General features: G+C 50.4%; 1 protein-coding gene across 1 annotated transcript; it reads left to right on the top strand.

The window, feature by feature from the left end:
* Positions 1-715: 715 nt before the first annotated feature.
* Cfap107 (cilia and flagella associated protein 107) lies at positions 716-14,197 on the top strand. The gene is made up of 4 exons (XM_047519436.1): positions 716-973; positions 8,772-8,885; positions 11,762-11,939; positions 12,524-14,197. The coding sequence occupies exons 1-4, from the start codon at positions 863-865 to the stop codon at positions 12,700-12,702; spliced, it is 582 nt and encodes a 193-aa protein (XP_047375392.1). The 5' UTR covers positions 716-862; the 3' UTR covers positions 12,703-14,197.
* The last annotated feature ends 5,034 nt before the right edge of the window (positions 14,198-19,231 follow it).

Here is a 19,231-nt window from a genome sequence, read left to right as displayed (position 1 = left end):
TATTGAACCAGGCTTTGGTCAATGCACATCTAGGTGGTTCTTGACTTTTTGGTCTAATAAACTGGCAAGCTGGTGGCCTTTTTCCTGCTGACCCGAGTTCAGTGGGGGCCCAGCCCAGGTCTAGTCACTTACATTGCAGCCGCAGCCCAGCACCAAACATACAATGTGAATCGACTGTGGAATGAATGAATGAAGACTGAGTGAACCGTATTGTGTAACTACAAACACAAATACAAGATTCTTCACAGAAACCCCTCTGGCTAAGCTGCAGACAGGCAGTGAATGGAAGCCAGTGGTTTAAGCTTAACGTGGTGGCTGTGTGACTTTAGATACCTGCTTAATTTTTCTTTGCTTCAGTGTTCTCGTTTGGAAAATGGGTACAATAATTGCACCTGCCTCAGAGGCTGCTGTGAGAGAAGACATGTAAACACCTCAGCCTGGGTCTAGCCCATTAGCAATTATTAACTAGTAGAATTCAACTCACCCCATTGTGGAAATGTGGCAAGGGATGCTGCCCACCTTGGGGTGTCAACACAGAAATCAGGTCTTTCTACTGCTGTTTTTGTGGTGGTACTTGGTTTGGTTTATTTTTGTGGGATCAATTTTGTTACTGCAGAATCAGTTGTTCCCTTAGGGAGAATATTTATACTCAGAGTCTGTCACCACGGAGATGGTAAACAATAGGGAATCCAAGATCCCGTCCTTCTCCCTGGAAGCTGACAGTGGACACGAGGGGCTTTTTTATTCCACTCAGCAGGGTGACTGGGAAGATAGAAAAAAGGGAAAAGCACTCCCAACTCTGTGATTGCCCTGCCTCCCGCAAAACCAAGGTCAAATCCAAATCCAAGGGCAGATCTTTACCATGGTTTTGCTTGGGCTGGCTCCACAGTCCTTCTCTACTCCAAGCTGGCAGATTGAGAAACAGTATTCCACCAGAGTGCTCACTGGAAACTGGGTAGAAGAGAGGGGAAAGGTAAGGAGGGAGAGAGGGCGGGCGGGGGCCCAGGGATGGGACGGACAGGGATGAGGGGCAGGAGGAATTTCACTGTTGCTCTCAGGTCAAGGGCAGCAGATGGTTGCATCTGAAGAACAAGGCATTAGGGTCTTTGTGCTCTAGATAAGGAATTTCATTCAAACAACCAACAAGACCCCTTTTTAGCTTGCAAACACCACAGCAGAGGTGCCAGTATCTTAGCACTATCAGTGGAGTGTCTCTAGACGTCTGGATATTCCTCCGTTTCCTCTGTACCTCTGTTTGGAGACCGTCTGCTCCTCCCCGACGTGGCCTCTGCTGAGGCAGGCCTGCACCCCTGCATTGACGTCAAGGATGAGTGCTTCTGTGCTCCGGCACTCAAGCCACAAGCAAAAACCACTTAGATTTTTTTCCAGGAAATCTAGACATTCTCAAATCTTCTTGGGAAATGGACAGGGAAAGAGGATGCATTAGTCAGCTTTTCATCACTGTGACCAAGATATGGGTCAAAAACAATGTAGAGCAGGAAAAGTTTGTTGGACTCATAGTTTCAGAGGTTTAGTTCATGGTCAGTTGACTCCATTGCTCTGGGCCTGGGGTGAGGCAGAACATCATGGCGGAAGGGCATGTTGGGAGAAAACTGTTCAGCTTGTGGCATCTGGGAAGCAGAGAAAGAGAGAGAGAGAACCATGCTTCACCTGCCCACAGTCACCACCAGTGACTGATTAAGTTACAGCTCTCATAATCCAACCATTTCACCTCTGAATAATCTTGCATTGACTAATATTAGCTTTCATGAAGGGCTGACCCCAAATCATAACAGAGGATAAGATAGAATGGCAGCTTTGGTGTGGGGAAGTTTGACAGTGACGTCTGAGTACCAGAAAGGGCTGTCTTCATGGAGAACATTAGCAGTCACCATCCCTCTGGCCAGACACCAGGCCTGTGGCCAACATTTATTCCAATGGCATGTGGACTTGTTGGGAAAGGAGGTGCGTATAAGGGCAAGGGCAAGAAAGGCCAAGCAGTAAATTCAGGTATGTACGGGGGATGCAGCACTCAGTGATATCATGGGCTTCTATCACCTAGGGGAAGTTAAATAGGAAGTGGAGTTGGAGTGATATCAGGAAGACGGTGGACTAAGAGGCCCCAGGGCCTTGTTTCTCATGAACACATCTTTAAAATTGGTCAAAATGTTATAGGAGCTCTTGAAAACAATGAAAGGTCTACAGCAACAAATTGATTACTCAATCAAGAAAAAGACACATTCACAATGAAAAGAATTTCCATGGGGTTTTTATTTGCCTTTTCCCCACCCCTTTCCCAGCACAGCCTGGTGCAGTCTGTAATCTAGGGGTGTGGGAGCCCAGCTTATAGTTCCCACTCTCAAATCCAAAAGGAGTGGAGCAACATGCTAACCTCCTTGGGAGATTGGCTTCCGTTTGCCTTAACTTGGAACTCAGATGGGGAAGAGTAGCCTAGTTCAAAGCCCAGGCTAGGAAAAGCCATGGGAAACAGTGGCAGGCATAACTAGTGAACTGCCAGGGGACTACAAATCTGTTTAAGCCTGGGGCAAGAGATTGTGGGGGAGCAATAGAACACCCAAGATCCCAAGAAGTGGGGAGGGGGTGCAACTCTTTGAGAAATTAGAAAACTTAAAAGGAGAAACATATATGGGGGATCTGAAAAGCATGCACAGACCCCTGCAGCTTGTATGCCAAGAAAAGACCTGAGGATAGTTGGCTTTCAAGAAGGGCTGACCCCCAAATCTCAGAACATGACCTGCTAGGTCTTCCCTTGCCCAAATCCAGACTATAAAGATTAGGAGAGTTGGCAGTTTTTCCAGATGTCCAATTTTTCAACTTCTATGACTCACATGATAATCAAACAACAACAGCAAATCACTAGACACACAAAGAAATAGGAAAGCATGGCCCAGCTAAAGCAACAAAATATGGCATTAGAAACTCTGAAGAAACACAAGGACCAAAGTACTAGATAAAGACTTTAAAACAGCTCTCTTAAATATGCTTGAAGAGCTAAAGGAAAGCACATTCAAAGAACTAAAGTAAGCTGGGGGCTGGGGAGATAGCTCAGCTGGTAGAGTGCTTGCCTTGCAAGCACAAGGCCCTGAGTTCGATCCCCAGTACCACAAAAAAAAAAAAAAAAAAAAAAAAAAAGACTAAAGCAAACTGGGTGTGGTGGTGCATGCCTGTAATCCCAGGGACTCAGGAAGCTGAGGCAGGAGGATTGCAAGTTCAAGGCCAGTCTCAGCAACTTATTGAGACCCTATCTCAAAATAAAAAATAAAGAGGGCTGGGGATGTGGCTCGGTAGTAAAGTGTTCCTGATTTAATCCCTGGTACAGAAAACAAAAGAAAACAAATTTTAAAAAACAAACTAAAGAAAGCCAGGTGTGGTGGCACATGCCGATATGCAAATAGATGTAATCTCAGCTATTTGGGAGTCTGAGGCAGGAGGATCAAAAGTTTGAGGCTAGCCTTGACAACATAATGAGACCCTGTCTCAAAATAAAAAGTAAAAAGGGCTGGAGACATGTTCAGTGGTAGAGCATCCCTGGGTTTAATCACCAGTATTAAAACAACAAAACAAAACAAAACAAAAGTAATTAAGAAAACAATACTTGAACAAAAGGAGAATGGTGAAAAAGAGATTGAGATTATAAAAGGAAAGAAATAAATTTTAGAGCTGAAAAACACAAAAAAATTAATTGAAAAATTCAACAGAAATTTTAACAGCAGACTGGAAAAGACAGAAGAAAGAAGCAGAAACCTTGAAGACAGTGAGTAGAGCCGAGGGGACTTATGGGACACCATCAAGAAGATAACATATGCCTTGAGGGAATTCCAGAAGAAGAAGGAAAATAAAAGTTTAAAGAGATTGTTTGAAAAAAATAATAAGTAAAAACTGCAAATTTGAGTAAATACATGACTTTATGAATCTAAGAAGCTCAGTGAATTCCAAGTAGGATAAATCTAAAGACAGCCACATTGACCCACATTATAATTAAGTCACTGGAAACCAAAGACAGAGAGAATCTTGAACACACCAACATAAATGTAACTTGTCAGTGATAAAGAGGACCAGGGGTTCTTTCAGGAGAAACTTTGAAGACTGAAAGGCAGTGGGATGATATAAAAAAGAAAAACCAACAACTGAGAATTCTGTATCCCATAACACTGTCCTTCAAAAATGAGGGAGAAATTAAGGTATTTCCAGATAAAAACAAAAGCTGAGGGAGTTCTCCAGGAGACCTGCCTTATAAGGTACACGAAAGGGAATCTTTCAAGTTGAAATGAAAGGATGTTAGCAACTTGAAGTCATAGAAAAATATAAAGATTCTCCGTAAGGAAAAATACCTGCTCAAATATAAAAACCAATGTCATTATAATTTTGATTTGTAACTCAACTTTCTATCTTCTACAGAATTTAGAAGACAAACGTAAAAAATTTTAAGTCTATGTAAATGGCTATAGTACAACCTATAAAGATGCAATTTGCGACCTTGGTAGCATAAAGGGAGGCAGAGCTGTACAGGAGTAGAGTTTTTGTATGCAATTTAAGTTGGTATCAGTTTAAATGAGATTGCTATAATTTTAGGATGTCATGTGTAATCTCCATGTTAGTCACAAAGAAAATATCTGTGGAATGTACACACAAGGAAATAAAATCATGTCACTAAAAAAAAAAAAATCAACTAAACACAGAGAAAGCAGGAAAAGCTGGGAGTATAGCTCAGTTGTAGAGTACTTGCCTACCATGTGCAAGGATCTGGGTTCAAGCCCCAACGATGAGACTAAATAAATAAACAGGAGGAGGAGGAAATAAGGGACAAAAATCTACAAGACACACAGAAAAATAGTAAAATGGCAAAAGTGAATCCTTCCCTATCAGTTCACTTTAAATGTAAATGGATTAAACTCAGTAACCAAAAGACACAGAAGAACAGATAGGGTTTTTAAAACAGGATCCAATTCTATGCTGTCTACAAGAGACTGACTTTAGATGAGGAACACCCATGGGTTGAAAGTGAAAGGATGGAAAAATATAGTCCATGCAAATGGTTACCAAAAGGGAGCGGGGTGGCTATAATGGTATCAAGCAAATACACTTTAAGTTAAAAATGCTATGCGACAAATCAGAACATTAAGTATTGATAGGAGGGCCAACTCACCAAGTAAGTATAATAGTCCTAAATACATATGCACCAAATATCAGAGCTCCAAATTATATGAAGCAAAAAGAACAGAATTGAAGAAAAAATAGATGACTCTACAATAATAGTAAGATGGCCCAGTACCCCACTTTTTTTAATGCCAGGGATTGCACCCAGGGGTGCTTAACCACTGAGCCACATCCCAAGAACTTTTTCAGTTCTTATTTTGAGACAGGGTCTCATTCAGTTGGCTTAGGGCCAGCTAAGTTACTGACTTTGGCCTTAAACTTGTGATCCTCCTACTTCGGCCTCCTGAGTTGCTGAGATTACCAGGTGTGTGCCACCATGCCCAGATCTCATTTTTAATGTTGAATGGAACAACAAAGCAGAAGACCAATATGGAAACGGGGAACATGAACAACACTATAGACCATTTAGACCATGTATATGAAACACTGCCAAAAGCAGAATACAGTTTCCTCACATGGAGTAGGCCCAGGATAGACTTTATTTCAGGCCACAAGTCCTAATACATTTCTAAAAATTAAAATCATACAAGGCATCTTTTATGATAAAACATGGAATGAACCCAGAAAAATTGGAAAGTCCACAAAGATGTGGAAATTAAACAACACATACTGAAAAAAAAAAAAAAGGTCAAAAAAAGAAATGTAAAAATGCTCATGAAGACACTGCCAAGTGAACTCAATTGCATATTGAAAGGATTATTCACCAGTGGGGTTTATTTCTGGAATGCAGGGGTGGCTCAACCCTTGAAAATCAATCAATATAATGAAGAAAAAACACGACTGTCTCAATTGGTGCAGAAAAAGCATCTGACAAATTTCAACTCACTTTTATTCAACCAACGAGGAACAGAAGGAAATGACTCAACATAAAAAGATCGTATGTGAAAACCCAACATCTAACCTGATGCTTGGTGGGGAAATACTGAAAACTTTTCCTACAAGATCAGGAATAAGACAAGATGCCTGTTTCCACTGTTTCTAATCAACACAGTCCTAGAATTTCTAGCAAGAGCAATTAGGAAATGAAAAATATTTGAATTGGAAAAGAAGTAAAGTTACCTGTTTTTGCAGAGGATGTGATTTTATATGTAGAAACCCTAAAGATCTCCTCCCCTTCTCTCCCTCTCGCTCATGCACGAACACACACAGCTCAATGAATTGAGCAAAGTTGCAAGATACAAAATCAACACGCAGAAGTCAAGTTGCATTTCCATACATGAACAATGAGAAATCTGAAAAAGAAATTAAGGTAACAATTCCATATACACCAAAAAGACCAGAATACGTGAGATGCCAGTACTGGACTGGGGATGTGGCTCAGTGGCAGAGCACCCTCCTGGCATGTGGCATGTGTGAGGCCCTGGGTTTGATCCCTAGCACTGAAAAAAAAAAAAATGCCAATACTACACAAAGATATTTAGCTAGATTCACTGAACTTTCCGTGAAAATCACAATAGATGCAGACATAGGAAAAAAAAATCCATCCTAAAACTCATGGAATCTCAAATAGCCCAAACAATTTTGAAAAGGAGGAACAAAGCTAGAGAACTCACATTTCCTGATCTTAAAACTTCCCATGCATCTACAGTAATCAGGACAATGAGATACTGGCATAAAGACGGGTACATAGATTTATGGAACACAAGACGGAGCCTGGAAGTAAATAATTAGATTTACGGTCAAATAAGGTTGCCAATTCTATTTGTTGGAGAAAGGACTCTTCACCATGGGGTTCTGGGAAAACTGGACATCCACATGCAGCACAAAGAAGTGGGATCCTTACCTAACACCAGACAAAAATTAACTGAAAGTAGAACAAAGACCCAGATGAGACCTACGACTATAAAACTCTTGGAAGAAAATACAGGCGGAAAGTTTCATATCCTAGAATTTGGCAGTGGTTGAGTATAACACCAAAGTCACAGGCGACAGAAGAAAACATAGTTAAGCTGGACATCATCCAAATGAAACCTCAGTATCAGAGGACATGAGCAGAGAAAACTGGCCACCCCTGGAATGGAGAACAAGTCTGCGAATTACACGTCCGAGATAAAGGTGGGGATTCCTACAACGCAACAACAAAAGTCCAGACAACCTGGTTTAAGCATTGGCGATGGACTTGAATAGACATTTCTTCAAAGAAGATAGACAAATGGCTGTAAAATAAGCATATGGAAAATGTCCAACACCGGAAATCATCAGGATAACGCATAGCGAAACCTCCAGGAAATTACCACTCCACACTCACTGGACAATGAGTGAGCTGGGGGAGGCTCAGTGGTAGAGGCAGGGCGGCGCCCTGGGTCCCACCCCCAGCAGCACGCACGCACACACACACGCACACGCACACGCACACACACACACACACACACACACACACACAAAAGATGGAAGAAAGAAAAAAGGAAAAGAACACATGGTGGTAAGGACGTGGGGAAGTGGGAACTTGGGTGCATCCTTGGTGGGAATGTAAAAGGGTGTCACCATCGTGGAAAAAATGAAGCACAGAATTACCACGTGCTCCAGGAATTCTCTGGATATGTGGAGATTGCAAGCAGGGACTTGCCATTCATAGCAGCCCGAAGGTAGACACAGTCCAGGTACCCATTAATGGGTGCACAGATAAACACGATGTGGCTTATATACACAATCAAATGCTGTTCAGCCTTTAAGAGGAAGGAAAATGTGAAATATGCCACAATATGAATGGATCTTGAAGACCTCACGCCTGTAATCCCAGCGACTCCGGAGGCTGAGGCAGGAGAATCACAGATTGGAGACCAGCCTCAGCAACTTGGCCAGCACCTAAGCAACTCAGTGAAATCCTGACTCAAAATAAAAAATAAAAAGGGATGGGGATGGGGCTCAATGGTTGAGCACCCCTGGGTTCCATCCCTGCTATCCACAAACAAACAAACAACAAAAAAAATCCTAATAGCATCTCAGTGAAATAGATTGGACACCAGGGGATAAACATCATCAGACTCTGCTTCTTTGAGACACCTGTAGCAGGCAAACTCCTAGAGACAGAAAGCAGAGTGGCCTGGAAGGAGAACGGGAGCCGGTGTGTGCTGGGGACAGAGGCTCAGTTTGGGATGAAACATTCCAGGACTGGAGGTTACACAACTTAATGCCATTGAAATGCCCCCAAATGGTCACTATTTAATATTTCCCACATTAAATTTTAAGAAAGGGATTAGAAAACCCAATAGAATGAAAAGAGAGAGACAGTGGCATTGGGAGGAGGGAGGAACAAAGAAGAAAAAGAAGGAAGAGAGGAGGCGGAGAGAGGAACCTTGGGAGAGGAGGGGAGAGGGGACAGAGCTGAGGCTGTGGCTGCTGCTCTCCCAGGGGAGTCAGGTGGGGGATCACAGTCCCCGAGCGCAACTTTCCTGTCAGGCGGAATGGACCTTCTTCCTCGGCCAATCTTCTGATGACCCAAGTTAGGAGGCTGAGGCAGGAGAATCACAAGTTGGAGGCCAGCCTCGGCAACTTGGCCAGCACCTAAGCAACTTAGTGAGACCCTGACTCACTAGGCAGAAGTTTGAGAAGCCGTATCTCAGACGTGCTCCTGAATATTTTGTCTGTTCCAGTTCACCAAAGCCACTGAGAAGACACCCCAGAGCATTCACAGAAAGGAGTACGTCCCCTTCCCCGACCACAGGCCTGACCAGATCTCACGGTGGTACGGGAAGAGGAAAGCTGAGGTAAGAGGGACGCACCCCCTCTGAAGCTCAGGGGCCTGAGCAGCTGCTTAGAAGCCCACTCCCTCTGGGGGACACGGGAGCCATCTCCCTGCTCCACAGCTGCCAAGGGCACTACCCACGAGTAGGTGACCCATCTCATCCCCAGCTGGTAGCGTCCCCTCCTGTACCCACCCTGGATCACGCTGTGCCAGAACACAGCCCGGGAAGTGAGAAGCGACGAGAAGGGAAATTCTGGGCCCAGCTAACACAGTCTGCACTCTCACAGGGTCCCCAAAACACAGCGCCTCGGTCCCCTGTGTCCAGCTTCCCGTCCTTCTGTCTGGAAAGTCGACACACTCCCCTCCATGGCTGGGCACTTTGTGCTATTGCTGCACTCGGGGAGCAGGGCAACCCCAGGGCACGCACCGACACCCACGGGGGGCATCTGAGACGCACCAGGGGTGCAGAGACCCTGGCCTCTCCAGGAGCACAGAGAGCCTCCTCCTCCATCAGCCAGGTGCTCAGGGCCCCGAGCAGCTAGCTTCCTTTGCCAGCGGCTGCCCTTGGAGGTCTCTCCATCTCCCACTGCCCCTGACCTTGACCTGCTTACACCTGGATGGGGCAGGGAGGCCTGGAGCAAGGGGCTGGAGTCTGTCACAATCAGGGCACTTCAGAGCTCACAGGGACTCAGAGATGGTTCAGCTCAGTGCACAGAGGTGGCGACTGTCTACAGGCAACCACACGTCTTCTGCCTCTGGGGACCCAGGTCAGGATAAAGAGTGTCGGCTCTCTGCTGGCATCCCTGGGCCACACTGACACCCCCAGGCCCTGTTGGCACCCCTGAGTCACGTGGCACCCCCAGCTGAGGATGCTGGCATCCTCAGGCCACGCTGGCATCTCCAAGCCAGGCTAAGGCTCTGTGGCTGCTGGCTGTCACCGTTAGTGTAGGTGGAAGACAGGAGTGCCCTTAACTTCAGCAAACTGCTCCCAGAACCCGCCATCTGGGGCTCCCACATGTGGGGAGCAGCCCACACTCTCCACATCAGAGTCCCGGGAAGCCGTTCCTGACCACCCCTGGACCTGCTGGAACGGGACTCAGGCTGTAAGGAAGTCTGGTTAAAATTAAGAAGCCTCCCCAACCCGACACGCATGGCTAGAACCGAACCATCACACGCTCATTTCCAGGGTTCCCTTGAGACCGTGTCTATGTGCCAGGGCCCTGGGCGCCCCCGCACGGCCCCAAGCAGCTACTTAGACTCTCCTCCTAGGACAGCGTCTTTCTCCTCTGCCACCCCCACCTCACCTTTCTCCCTTTTTAGGCAAATTCTGCATCCCGTCTTCAAACTGCCTGTAGATGGTGGAGTCAGCACCCAGGGAGGGCCCTCTTCCCGAGCTTCCCCCAGGACAGGTGTGCTGATCACGTCCTAAACTGTGTTTATGTTGCTGTGACATCTTGGGGGCCTTGCTGAGCCTGGGGAGAGTCCCCGGTTAGCTAGTTCCCAAAGCCACCAAGCAACGTGCTCACACCTCTCCTGTGAACCAACCTCCCCAGACCCGCACCCCATGCACCTGCTGTCTAACCCCTGCCCCCCAGGCCAGTATTTCCTCTGCCCTAAATCAACCAGGGCCTGGTTCTGAACCACTAGAGACCACCCCTGTCCGCCAGAGCGCTCTGAAATAAACGGTCTGAGCCCGAACTTGCTCACAGTTGCCTACCCTGCCTAGCTGACCCCTTCCCCAGGAACCAGATGCAACTCTGGGCCCCCACGCCTGCCTCCTGCCTTGCCTGGTGCTGCCCCCTGTGGCCCTGCGTGGCGAGGCACGTCCCTTCCACGTGAGAACCGAAAGTGGTAAACTCTTCTTTCGGCCTGTCCATCATCTTCTCCTACTTGGTTACAACAAGCCACAGGGAAGGCAGCAGGCCACACCCAGAACCAAAAGAAGTGTCCAGAGTCCCCGGCCTTTCCTTCCCCTGCACTGCTGCCCCGTCGGCACTTGCTCTGTCGGGAGGACACTCTCCCTGTCCTGCATTGGAAGCGCCTCCAGGCACCTGATGATGTAGATCTTGGGAACCTTGCTTGATGTCTGTGCCCACCGCCACCCTCCCCCCACCGGCATTGTGGTCTGGCTTATTTATGGAGCCAGCACGTCAAGACTTGGGTGCAGCCGACCATGGCAGACACAGACCTCCCTGTCTGCTCCAAACAAGAGGACAGACGTGGAGATCCACATGACCCCCCGTAAATCAGGCCGAGTGGACTCTCAGGAAAACCACCAACTCAGTCAAACCTCCCGTCTCCATTCGAACGTGGTTTTCTTCTCCCCGTAAATAACTTCCCACCAAAGAGACCGTGCCCCTACTTTCCAGCCGAGGGAGCAGTAAATCCTTCGCGGGAGAAGGCGATTTACGGGCGTCCTCCGACTCTCCCACGGTATAACTGGCTGGTATACCAGGCGCAGCTCTCTCAGGCTGCCATCCGGCCTCTCCTGCTGCCTTGGAAATAGGCCCTGGGGTGGGTGAACTTGAGACACATGGAACGGTGTCACTTCAGATCACAAGGGCGCACAGTGAGAGTCTGACTCTTCCCACTCACCCAGCGTCCTGACTTTAATTTGCCACCATAGCTCATTCCAGGGGTGAAGCACAGGCTGGGGAGCCAGTCAGACAGAGACCTGCCTGTGGCTAGCGGGGACATGTTGGAAGGAAGGCCGCGTCGGAGTGGGACAAACACTTGGCTTTCCCCTTTGGTGACCTCTGGGGCTCACTGCCAATGGTGGGGGCCTCCCCTCCATCACGGCCACAGCCCCATGGCAGGCAGCTCCTGCCTCCGTCCCCGTCCCCGGCCAGGAGCACACCTTGACTGATGGGTAACCTGCCCCTCTGTCTGTCCTTCCAGGGGATCCCGTACAAACACCTGATCACCCACCACCAGGAGCCCTCCCACCGCTACCTGATCAGCGCATACGACGACGATTACAATCGGCATAATTACAACCCGGGCCTGCCCACTCTCCGCACCTGGAATGGACAGAAGTCGCTGTGGCTTCCGGAGAAGGTCGACTTCCCCCTTCTCGGTACTTTTAAAACCCAGAATTTCCCCCGGTGCTGACCTGGAAGGGTCCACAAAGGGCTGTGTAGGAGAGGAACGTGAGGCCCTGGCTACTCCAGCGGCAGAGGAGTCCTACTGTCCACTGGGGTGGCCTGCTCTCTCCCCGGAGGCTGGCAGCAGGGCTGCGTTTACCTGGAGCACAGGTGGCAGAGCGCCCATCACGGCAGCCTGGCCACGGGTCATTCTCTCAGTGAGCGGGGACTGTTTCCCATCTGGCACTCCTTGCAGTGGTACCTGGGGACACCGTGGTGACAAGCACAGAGGATTTCCGCCCCCGCACGGAGAAAGAGAATACGTCATTTATGACTAAAGCAGCTGAGTTCAGGTCCTTAGTTTCAGAGAGGGTGAAAAGGAAACAGGCCTTGGGGAGGGAGCGGGACAGGCCTATCTGTGACCTGCTCGGGGCCACCTCCACCCTCCGGCGGCCCTGCTGGCCTCGTCCCGGTGCGACAGCCTGGGTGGGCCTGCAGCGACCCCACTACGGTTCTCCTGGCCGTCCGTACGGGGCTCCCCCGAGCTCGGCGTCACCCAGACCCGCTTCTCTTGCAGCTCCGCCCACGAACTATGGACTGTACGAGCGGCTGAGGCAGAAGTGGCTCCCGCAGGCCGGCCGGAGGGAAAGCACGTACGCCGCCTCCTACCCCTGCCCGCCGCCGGCCGCTCTGTCCAGGCGGGAGCACGCCCTCCCCGTGCCGCCCCCGCGCCTGGACCTCGCCCCGCGCTTCTGAGAAAGGCCGGAGGCCCGCGTCACAGGACTCGCCCGCCCGCCCGCGTGGAGCAGCTGCGGCTGCCAGGTGCCCAGGGCCGGCCCTCTGCAGGGGCCCCAAGCCGGGCGGACCCCAGCCACAGGTTCTGTCCTTCCCCTCCCACAATTAAAGCTCTCTGACACGATCGCACGGCGGGAAGCGGGCTCAGGCCGGCGGGGACTCTAGGAGGGTCCTCGAGTTCTGCCCTCGTTTCAGGAGGTCAGGGGGAACCTGAGGCCCAGGGAGTGACGGTCCCCGCGGGGGCTCCCAGCCTGGCGCACTCTCAGGGAGGGTCTGTGCAACGGGAGAAGCAGACCTGCCCACCGGGAAGAAGCCAGGGGCAGCTGGATGTGCAGAGGAAGGTGGCCACCTCCAGAGCTGGCGATGAGGCTGGAGCCCAGCTGTCCTTCCACCGCTGCTGAGGCTGGGGGCACGTCACCGGCTCAGAGCAAGGGAAGACTTGTACCGCCTCCCCTCTGCCTCTGAGCTCCCCCATCCTTCTAGGGATTCGGGGAGGGGGGAACCTTCTGGTAGGAGGTCAGGGAATTAGGTGGATCTGCTGACGAAGAACAGCCCTCTCCCAGGTCAGGAGTCCACTCGACATGGCTCATCGGCCTAGGTCTCTTTAAAGGCTCCACCCTGGACCCTCACTCCACCCCCTGAGTCCCTGTCTCACGGTGCCCCATAAGCCTCCTCCGGGTCCAGGCCCAGCCAGCCCGGTTCCCAGAGATCCCTTGTTCTGGCTCTGGGTCTCCCTCTCCAAACTTAGAGGAAAGCGCCTCTCGTGAGAGTCAGAAGTCACCTCTCGGCCGTCCCCGTCCTCGGCACCCACACCCATCCATTCCAGTGGGTCCATGCACTCTGGTCCTGCTGCTCGGCCGACATGCTCTGCCACCAAAACAAAACAACAAAGGGGCCACACAGAGAACTATTCTCCCGTCAATCTTGACCTTTTGGCACCTGCTACGGCATCTGGCAGATGACCAACAGAAGAAGACACGGGCAGAGAAAGTGTCCAGACTGGCTCTGACCGCAGGTGGAGCGTGCGCGGAGCGGGAGATGGGCCTAGGGGGCGGGTCGTCTTGCTGGGTCACCATGATCTAAGGCAGAACCGCGGTTGCTGGGTCACCTCTGTCTCCAGACGAGGAAACGGGCTCAAAGAGACTGAGCGGCCCCAGGGCGCACAGGCACCGAGAGGCTCAGGGCTGGGAGTCGGATCCAGGAACTGTGGCCAGGGTGCACGCTGTGCCTTGTGCCTTGCCACAGATACACCAGCAGAGGCCCTCAGTCCTCCGTGCGCCCGGCTCTGGGCATAAGCGTGTTTCCGCAAGGATTTTGAGCTCTAGACAAATAACCCAATCAGAGTTGGGAAGCCTGGTCTGTGTGGTCCTGCTCACAGGCCACTGGCTGGCCTCAGGCCTCCGACCCTAGGGTGACTTCAGCACTGACTCCAGTTCCTCCCTTAGTCTTTTGAGTGTCCTCCTCTCTTTAGGACACTGTCCTCCCTCAGGACAGGAAGTAAGAGATGGGCACGTACTAGGTGTTCAATAAATGTCTGTCGACTGACTGACTGAACTCGAGAGTGCGGGGGGAGGCAGGGCACGCGGGAAGGCCGTGCCGGAGTTGCTCCCGAGGCAGCGGGGGCTGGAGCGGCGCTGGCCGACGCCACCAGGGCCTCCACGCACATCCCTGGAGCTGTGGCTGGGCTGGGCTTTCCTGCACCTCAGTCCAGCGGGAAGAGAGAAGACAGGAAACAAGCACAGGACAGCGAGGCCTTGGGGACAGGCTTAGGGGACTTGAGCCCTCGAGGCCAGTGAAGGAAGGAACAAGGGAGATCACGTGCGTCCGAGCAAAGAGCCACAGCAGGGCGTGGAGACCTGGTCCAGCCAGGAGGGCCCAGGGAAGGCTTCCCCGGGGAAGGGCAGGCGGGAGGGCGCGAGGGCAGCGTGGGCCGAGGAATAGCCGTGTGAGGCTCTGAGGTGGGAAGGCGCTCGGCAGGTGTGAGCAGCCCAGCAAGATGGGGTATTAGTTTGCTATGGCTGCCGTGACAAGATGCCACAATCCCAGCACCCGAAAGCAGCGCGTGTCTGTTCCCGCACGGTCCTGGGGTCCGGGGTCTTCAGGGGTCTGCAGGACTGCCTGCCTTCTGGAGGCCTGGGGCTAGAGGACACCTAATCCCAAGGCTTGTGGCTGACCCACCTCTGGGGTCCTTTCCCTCTGCCTCCCCTCCCAAGGACCTTCTGGGGTCACTTGGGTCCACTGGACAGTCCAGAACAATCCTCCCACCCAGGATCCCTCAGTGATTCACATCCGCAGAATCCCTTTGCAGCGCAAACTGACATTCACAAGTTCCAGGGGGGAGGATGTGGACGAGGAACAGGAGGGACAAAGTGGGGCTTCTCTGCACTTGACCTGGTTGGTCTCCTAGCCCCAAGACCCTTTGTCCTTTCTGGGCAACTGGGATGGTCATGGGCAGGGCAGTCCTGAAGGAGCCCAGGGACAGTGCCCACCCGGACGGGGTCAGCTCTCCTTGGCCTCCCAGTCACCACACCTTCCACACACCACAAAGTGACCCCTGGGAAGTACTTGAGCTGGGCTGGCAGATGTTCAGAAGGCAACTCTGCAACCCGCCAACCAATTTGGGTGCAAGGCTAGTAGCAGCAGCTCCGTTTGACCAGAGTGGAGCACTTTCCTAAGTCTCCCCCAGGGGGCGTCCTTTCCTATCCCTGGCCTCACGCAACCAGTGGTTCTCTGCCTCCATCAGCGTCAGACTCCCCTGGGGGCCTGTGAACCTGGGATCACTGGCCCACCAGAGTTTCTGGATCAGTAGTTCTGGGCTGGGCAGAGAACTGGTTTTTGTAACAAGTTCCCCGAGGAGGCCTGCTGCTGGACCCCGCTTTGGGAGACCCTCCACTAAGCTGAGCTAGTCTGTTTTTCTATGGATACAATTTCTTTGGAATAACAGGTTCTGCAGTGAAGAAAGCGTAGTAAACATTAGACCTGATCCTGATGTTCCTAAAGTGTTCCTCCAGCTGTAGCTGGAGTCCCCGATTCTAGAATTTTATTACAAAGCAATAAAATGAGTATGGTTTTGCTGGGCACGGGGACAGCAGAGCATCACAGTCAGGAGTGTTGACAGACATGTGGCAATTCCAGTCCCACTCCTCCCAGGCTGAGTGGTCTTAAAGGAGTCATTGCCGCTCTCTGAATCTGTCTCCTCCTCTACCAAATGTGTACCATGGAAATGTGGTAATGTCTAATTCAGATAAAAATGAGCCCAAACTTTGTGCATGGTACATCCACCATAGCTGGTGGCTGCTGTTGTTTGACATTTGAAGACAACGGGAGTGGGCACGAAAGCACCAAGGGCTCGGGAGGCCAAGGCAGGAGGATTGCAAGTTCGAGGCCAGTCTCAGCAACTGAGCAAGGCCCTAAGCAACTTAGGAACACTCTGTCTCAAAAATAAAAAATAAAAAGGGCTGGGGATGTGGCTCTGTGGTTAAGTGCCTTTGAGTTCAATTCCCAGTATTGAAAAAGAAGATGAAGGAGAAGGGAGATGAGAATGAGGAGGAGGAGGAGGAGAGAAAGAAAGAAAAAGAAAGCAGTTAAGAGCAAAGGGGACAACCCAGACCCGAACAGAGTCCACCCACGAGCTGACCATTCCCTCTACTGGGTACAATGACACCTGGCTCTAGAACCCAGCAGCAGAAAGTTGCTTGGGGGAGGCGGGGCAGCCTGGGACAAGCCTGCCCCCTAGTGGCTAATTTGACCCTGATTTACAGGTGGCTTTGGCCTCAGCTCTGGTTTTTCTGTGAATGGCGCTGACTCTGGAAAGCAGACCTGAAAATTATTTCGAAACCAGACCTCTCCCTCCCCCGAAAGCGATCTTCTGTTTGTTTGTTTGTCTGTTTCTTCTGGACAGTGTGTTGGCTGGTGGTGCACCTGGGTCGTGTCCTGACGCTTGAGAGCACGAACTTGAAGGCAAACCGTCGTTGGCCTTGGAGCCTTGCGGGGCTGGCTCACTTTGAGGTCTGCCCCAGCCAGATATCAGGGCGCTGGGCGCAGCCTGTCATGCCCCTGGGTCTTGGTTTCTCCATCTGAGAAATGAGGCATCTTGGAAATTCTTGGGGAGACGAAACTGGAAAAGGAGCCCCTGGCTGCTCCCGAATCTGGCTTTCCGGCTGGGCTTTGCTTTTTCCTGGACCAGAGCTCCCGTGACTCCTGGTACAGGCAGAGCCTGGCTGCGTTGGTCTCGGAACCCAGCGCCTCAACTTCCCAACCCCCCAAGGCCAGTCTTGCCACCCTTGCCACTCCAGGAATCTTCCCCACCCAGCAGAAGCTTTACTCCTCTGTGTGGTGCAGAACACCAGTCCTGGGTCAGGCCAGGTGTCCAGGGCCACCTAAAGGGTGTCCCCAAGCTGCCCATGGTCTCTCAAGTGCAAGCCGGTCTTCTGCCTCTTCTTCATTTCCTGGGGGAACAAGGTCCTCTCAAGACCTTCTGAAAGTGGAAAGAGACCTCAGGCACTGCGACAACCCATCCCAAGTCTGCCAATTGCCTCTCAGCAAGTCCTGCCCTGGGGGCACCTCTCCAGCCCAGCTCCCTGCTCCCCCCTAGGTCAGGTGATGCGTCACCTCCCACCGCCCTTCTGTGGAAACCTCCCAGAGGAAAATGCTGGACCCCCCTGACCCCGCTTCCAGCTCCAGTGGCCTGGGACATAAGATTATCCTGAGAGACCTGAAGAGGTGTAAGGCCCGAAAGACTGTAGGAGAGAAAGATTTTTTTTGCCTTGGACAAGCAAAAGCTCTGGAGAAGACCCAGGAAGACCCCTGAGGAGGAAAGTTGGATAGAGTCCTGGTTGGGATTGCACCTCCCTGGGTTATGGAAACCCAGCTAAAACCAGTCTATGTCAGTGTCAGAGGACCTTCGGAGCCAGAGAGGGCTTCTGAAGCTGCATTTTATCAATGGCTGCCTAAGACTGAGGAAATGCTGATATCAGAATATACCTGGAAAGTACTTGGGTATGCTTGTGATACCGCCGTTGACCAGTGACGAGTTCTGCTCCTTCTAATGTTGACGTCTGAACACTAGAGAAGCAGCCAAGGCAAGCAGATTAAGCAGGTTTTATCTAAAGGTAATAATACAGACTTCTCCCGGCAGGAAGAAGGGGGCCATGGCTGATGTTCTAAAGTCCCCAGAAGTGAGCACACACTAAATCTTTTATAGGTTAGTCTCTTTTGTCCTCCAGTTCTCTCCCGCTTATCTTTCCTTCCTGCCTACATGACTAGGCCCAGTTTTGCATTAAGTGAGAAGGGATGGGCAGGGGGAGGGCCAAGGTAGTTCAGGCAGGTAAGGGCCCAGGGGGCATTAATTAGCAGCTCCTTGCTTGCACTCCTTGATAAAGGCAGGTAAATTTGGAAATCAATGGGCTCTGGAGATCCTTGACATTTCATTCTCCCAGGGGCAGTCTCCAACTTCCAAAGGCAGATGGCTTCATGGCTTCATTTCCTCGATTTGACCCGATCCCCTATTTCTACACTAACTACCTGTCCTTAATTCTGGCTTCACTTGGAACAGGGTTTATTAATCCATTTGATGGATGAATCCACTGATTAGATTATAGCTCTCGTGATCTGATCATCACGCCTCTTGCATTAACCCAGGAGCTTTGGGGGACACCTCATACCCAAAGCATGACCAGTACACATACAGACATGATTCATGTCCGCAGCTCCCCAACTTCCCAAAGATCCCACGGCTACCATGCTTGGTGGATTTTGGAGACTGGACTCTTATGTGTAACAATACAAATAAAACCAGAATATAACCATGATATTGTCAACCACACCATAAGAGAACTTACAACTAGACATTGGTTCAAAGGAAATTCTAGAGGCAAATAGAATCTCTCTAGATAAAATAAATAATAGTTCTATTGATGGGATGGATTGATGCTCAGGGCATGTTTGTAGTGGGACTCAATCATCCTTCATTGGAGATGATGTCTGTGGTTTACCTTATCAATTTGCAGAAATCCTTTTGTTTCTATCTAACTTAAACCATGAACATTCGACTTCTCAATGTGCAGATGCAGAAACGGCAGAGGACCACAACATTGTACCACCTCACGTGCTGGGTAAGGGACCCACTTGGACCCTTTCTCTCACAATGCTACATGATACATCTTGTGTGCCAACAACAACAACAACAACAAAATTTAAAAAAATAAAATTTGGGGGCTGGAGTTGTGGCTCAGTGGTAGAGCACTTGCCTAGCTTGGGTTCAACTCTTAGCACCACATATAAATAAATTATAAAATAAAGTTTTATCAACATTTAAAAATTTTTAAAAAATTCTTTTTTTCCCAAGTGGGCCATACCCAGTAGCTCAGGCTATCTCCTACCTGAAAGGGTCAGATACGCCTCTTAAAAAGCTGATGAAATCCCTACATAAATTGACCTCTTATTAGTCTGTCATGAGGTCCCAAGTCCAACAGATAAGACCAATCTTGTC

This window comes from Sciurus carolinensis, chromosome 1, assembly GCF_902686445.1.
Source record: "Sciurus carolinensis chromosome 1, mSciCar1.2, whole genome shotgun sequence".
Lineage (NCBI taxonomy): Eukaryota > Metazoa > Chordata > Mammalia > Rodentia > Sciuridae > Sciurus > Sciurus carolinensis.
This window is presented reverse-complemented; position numbering and strand designations above follow the sequence as displayed.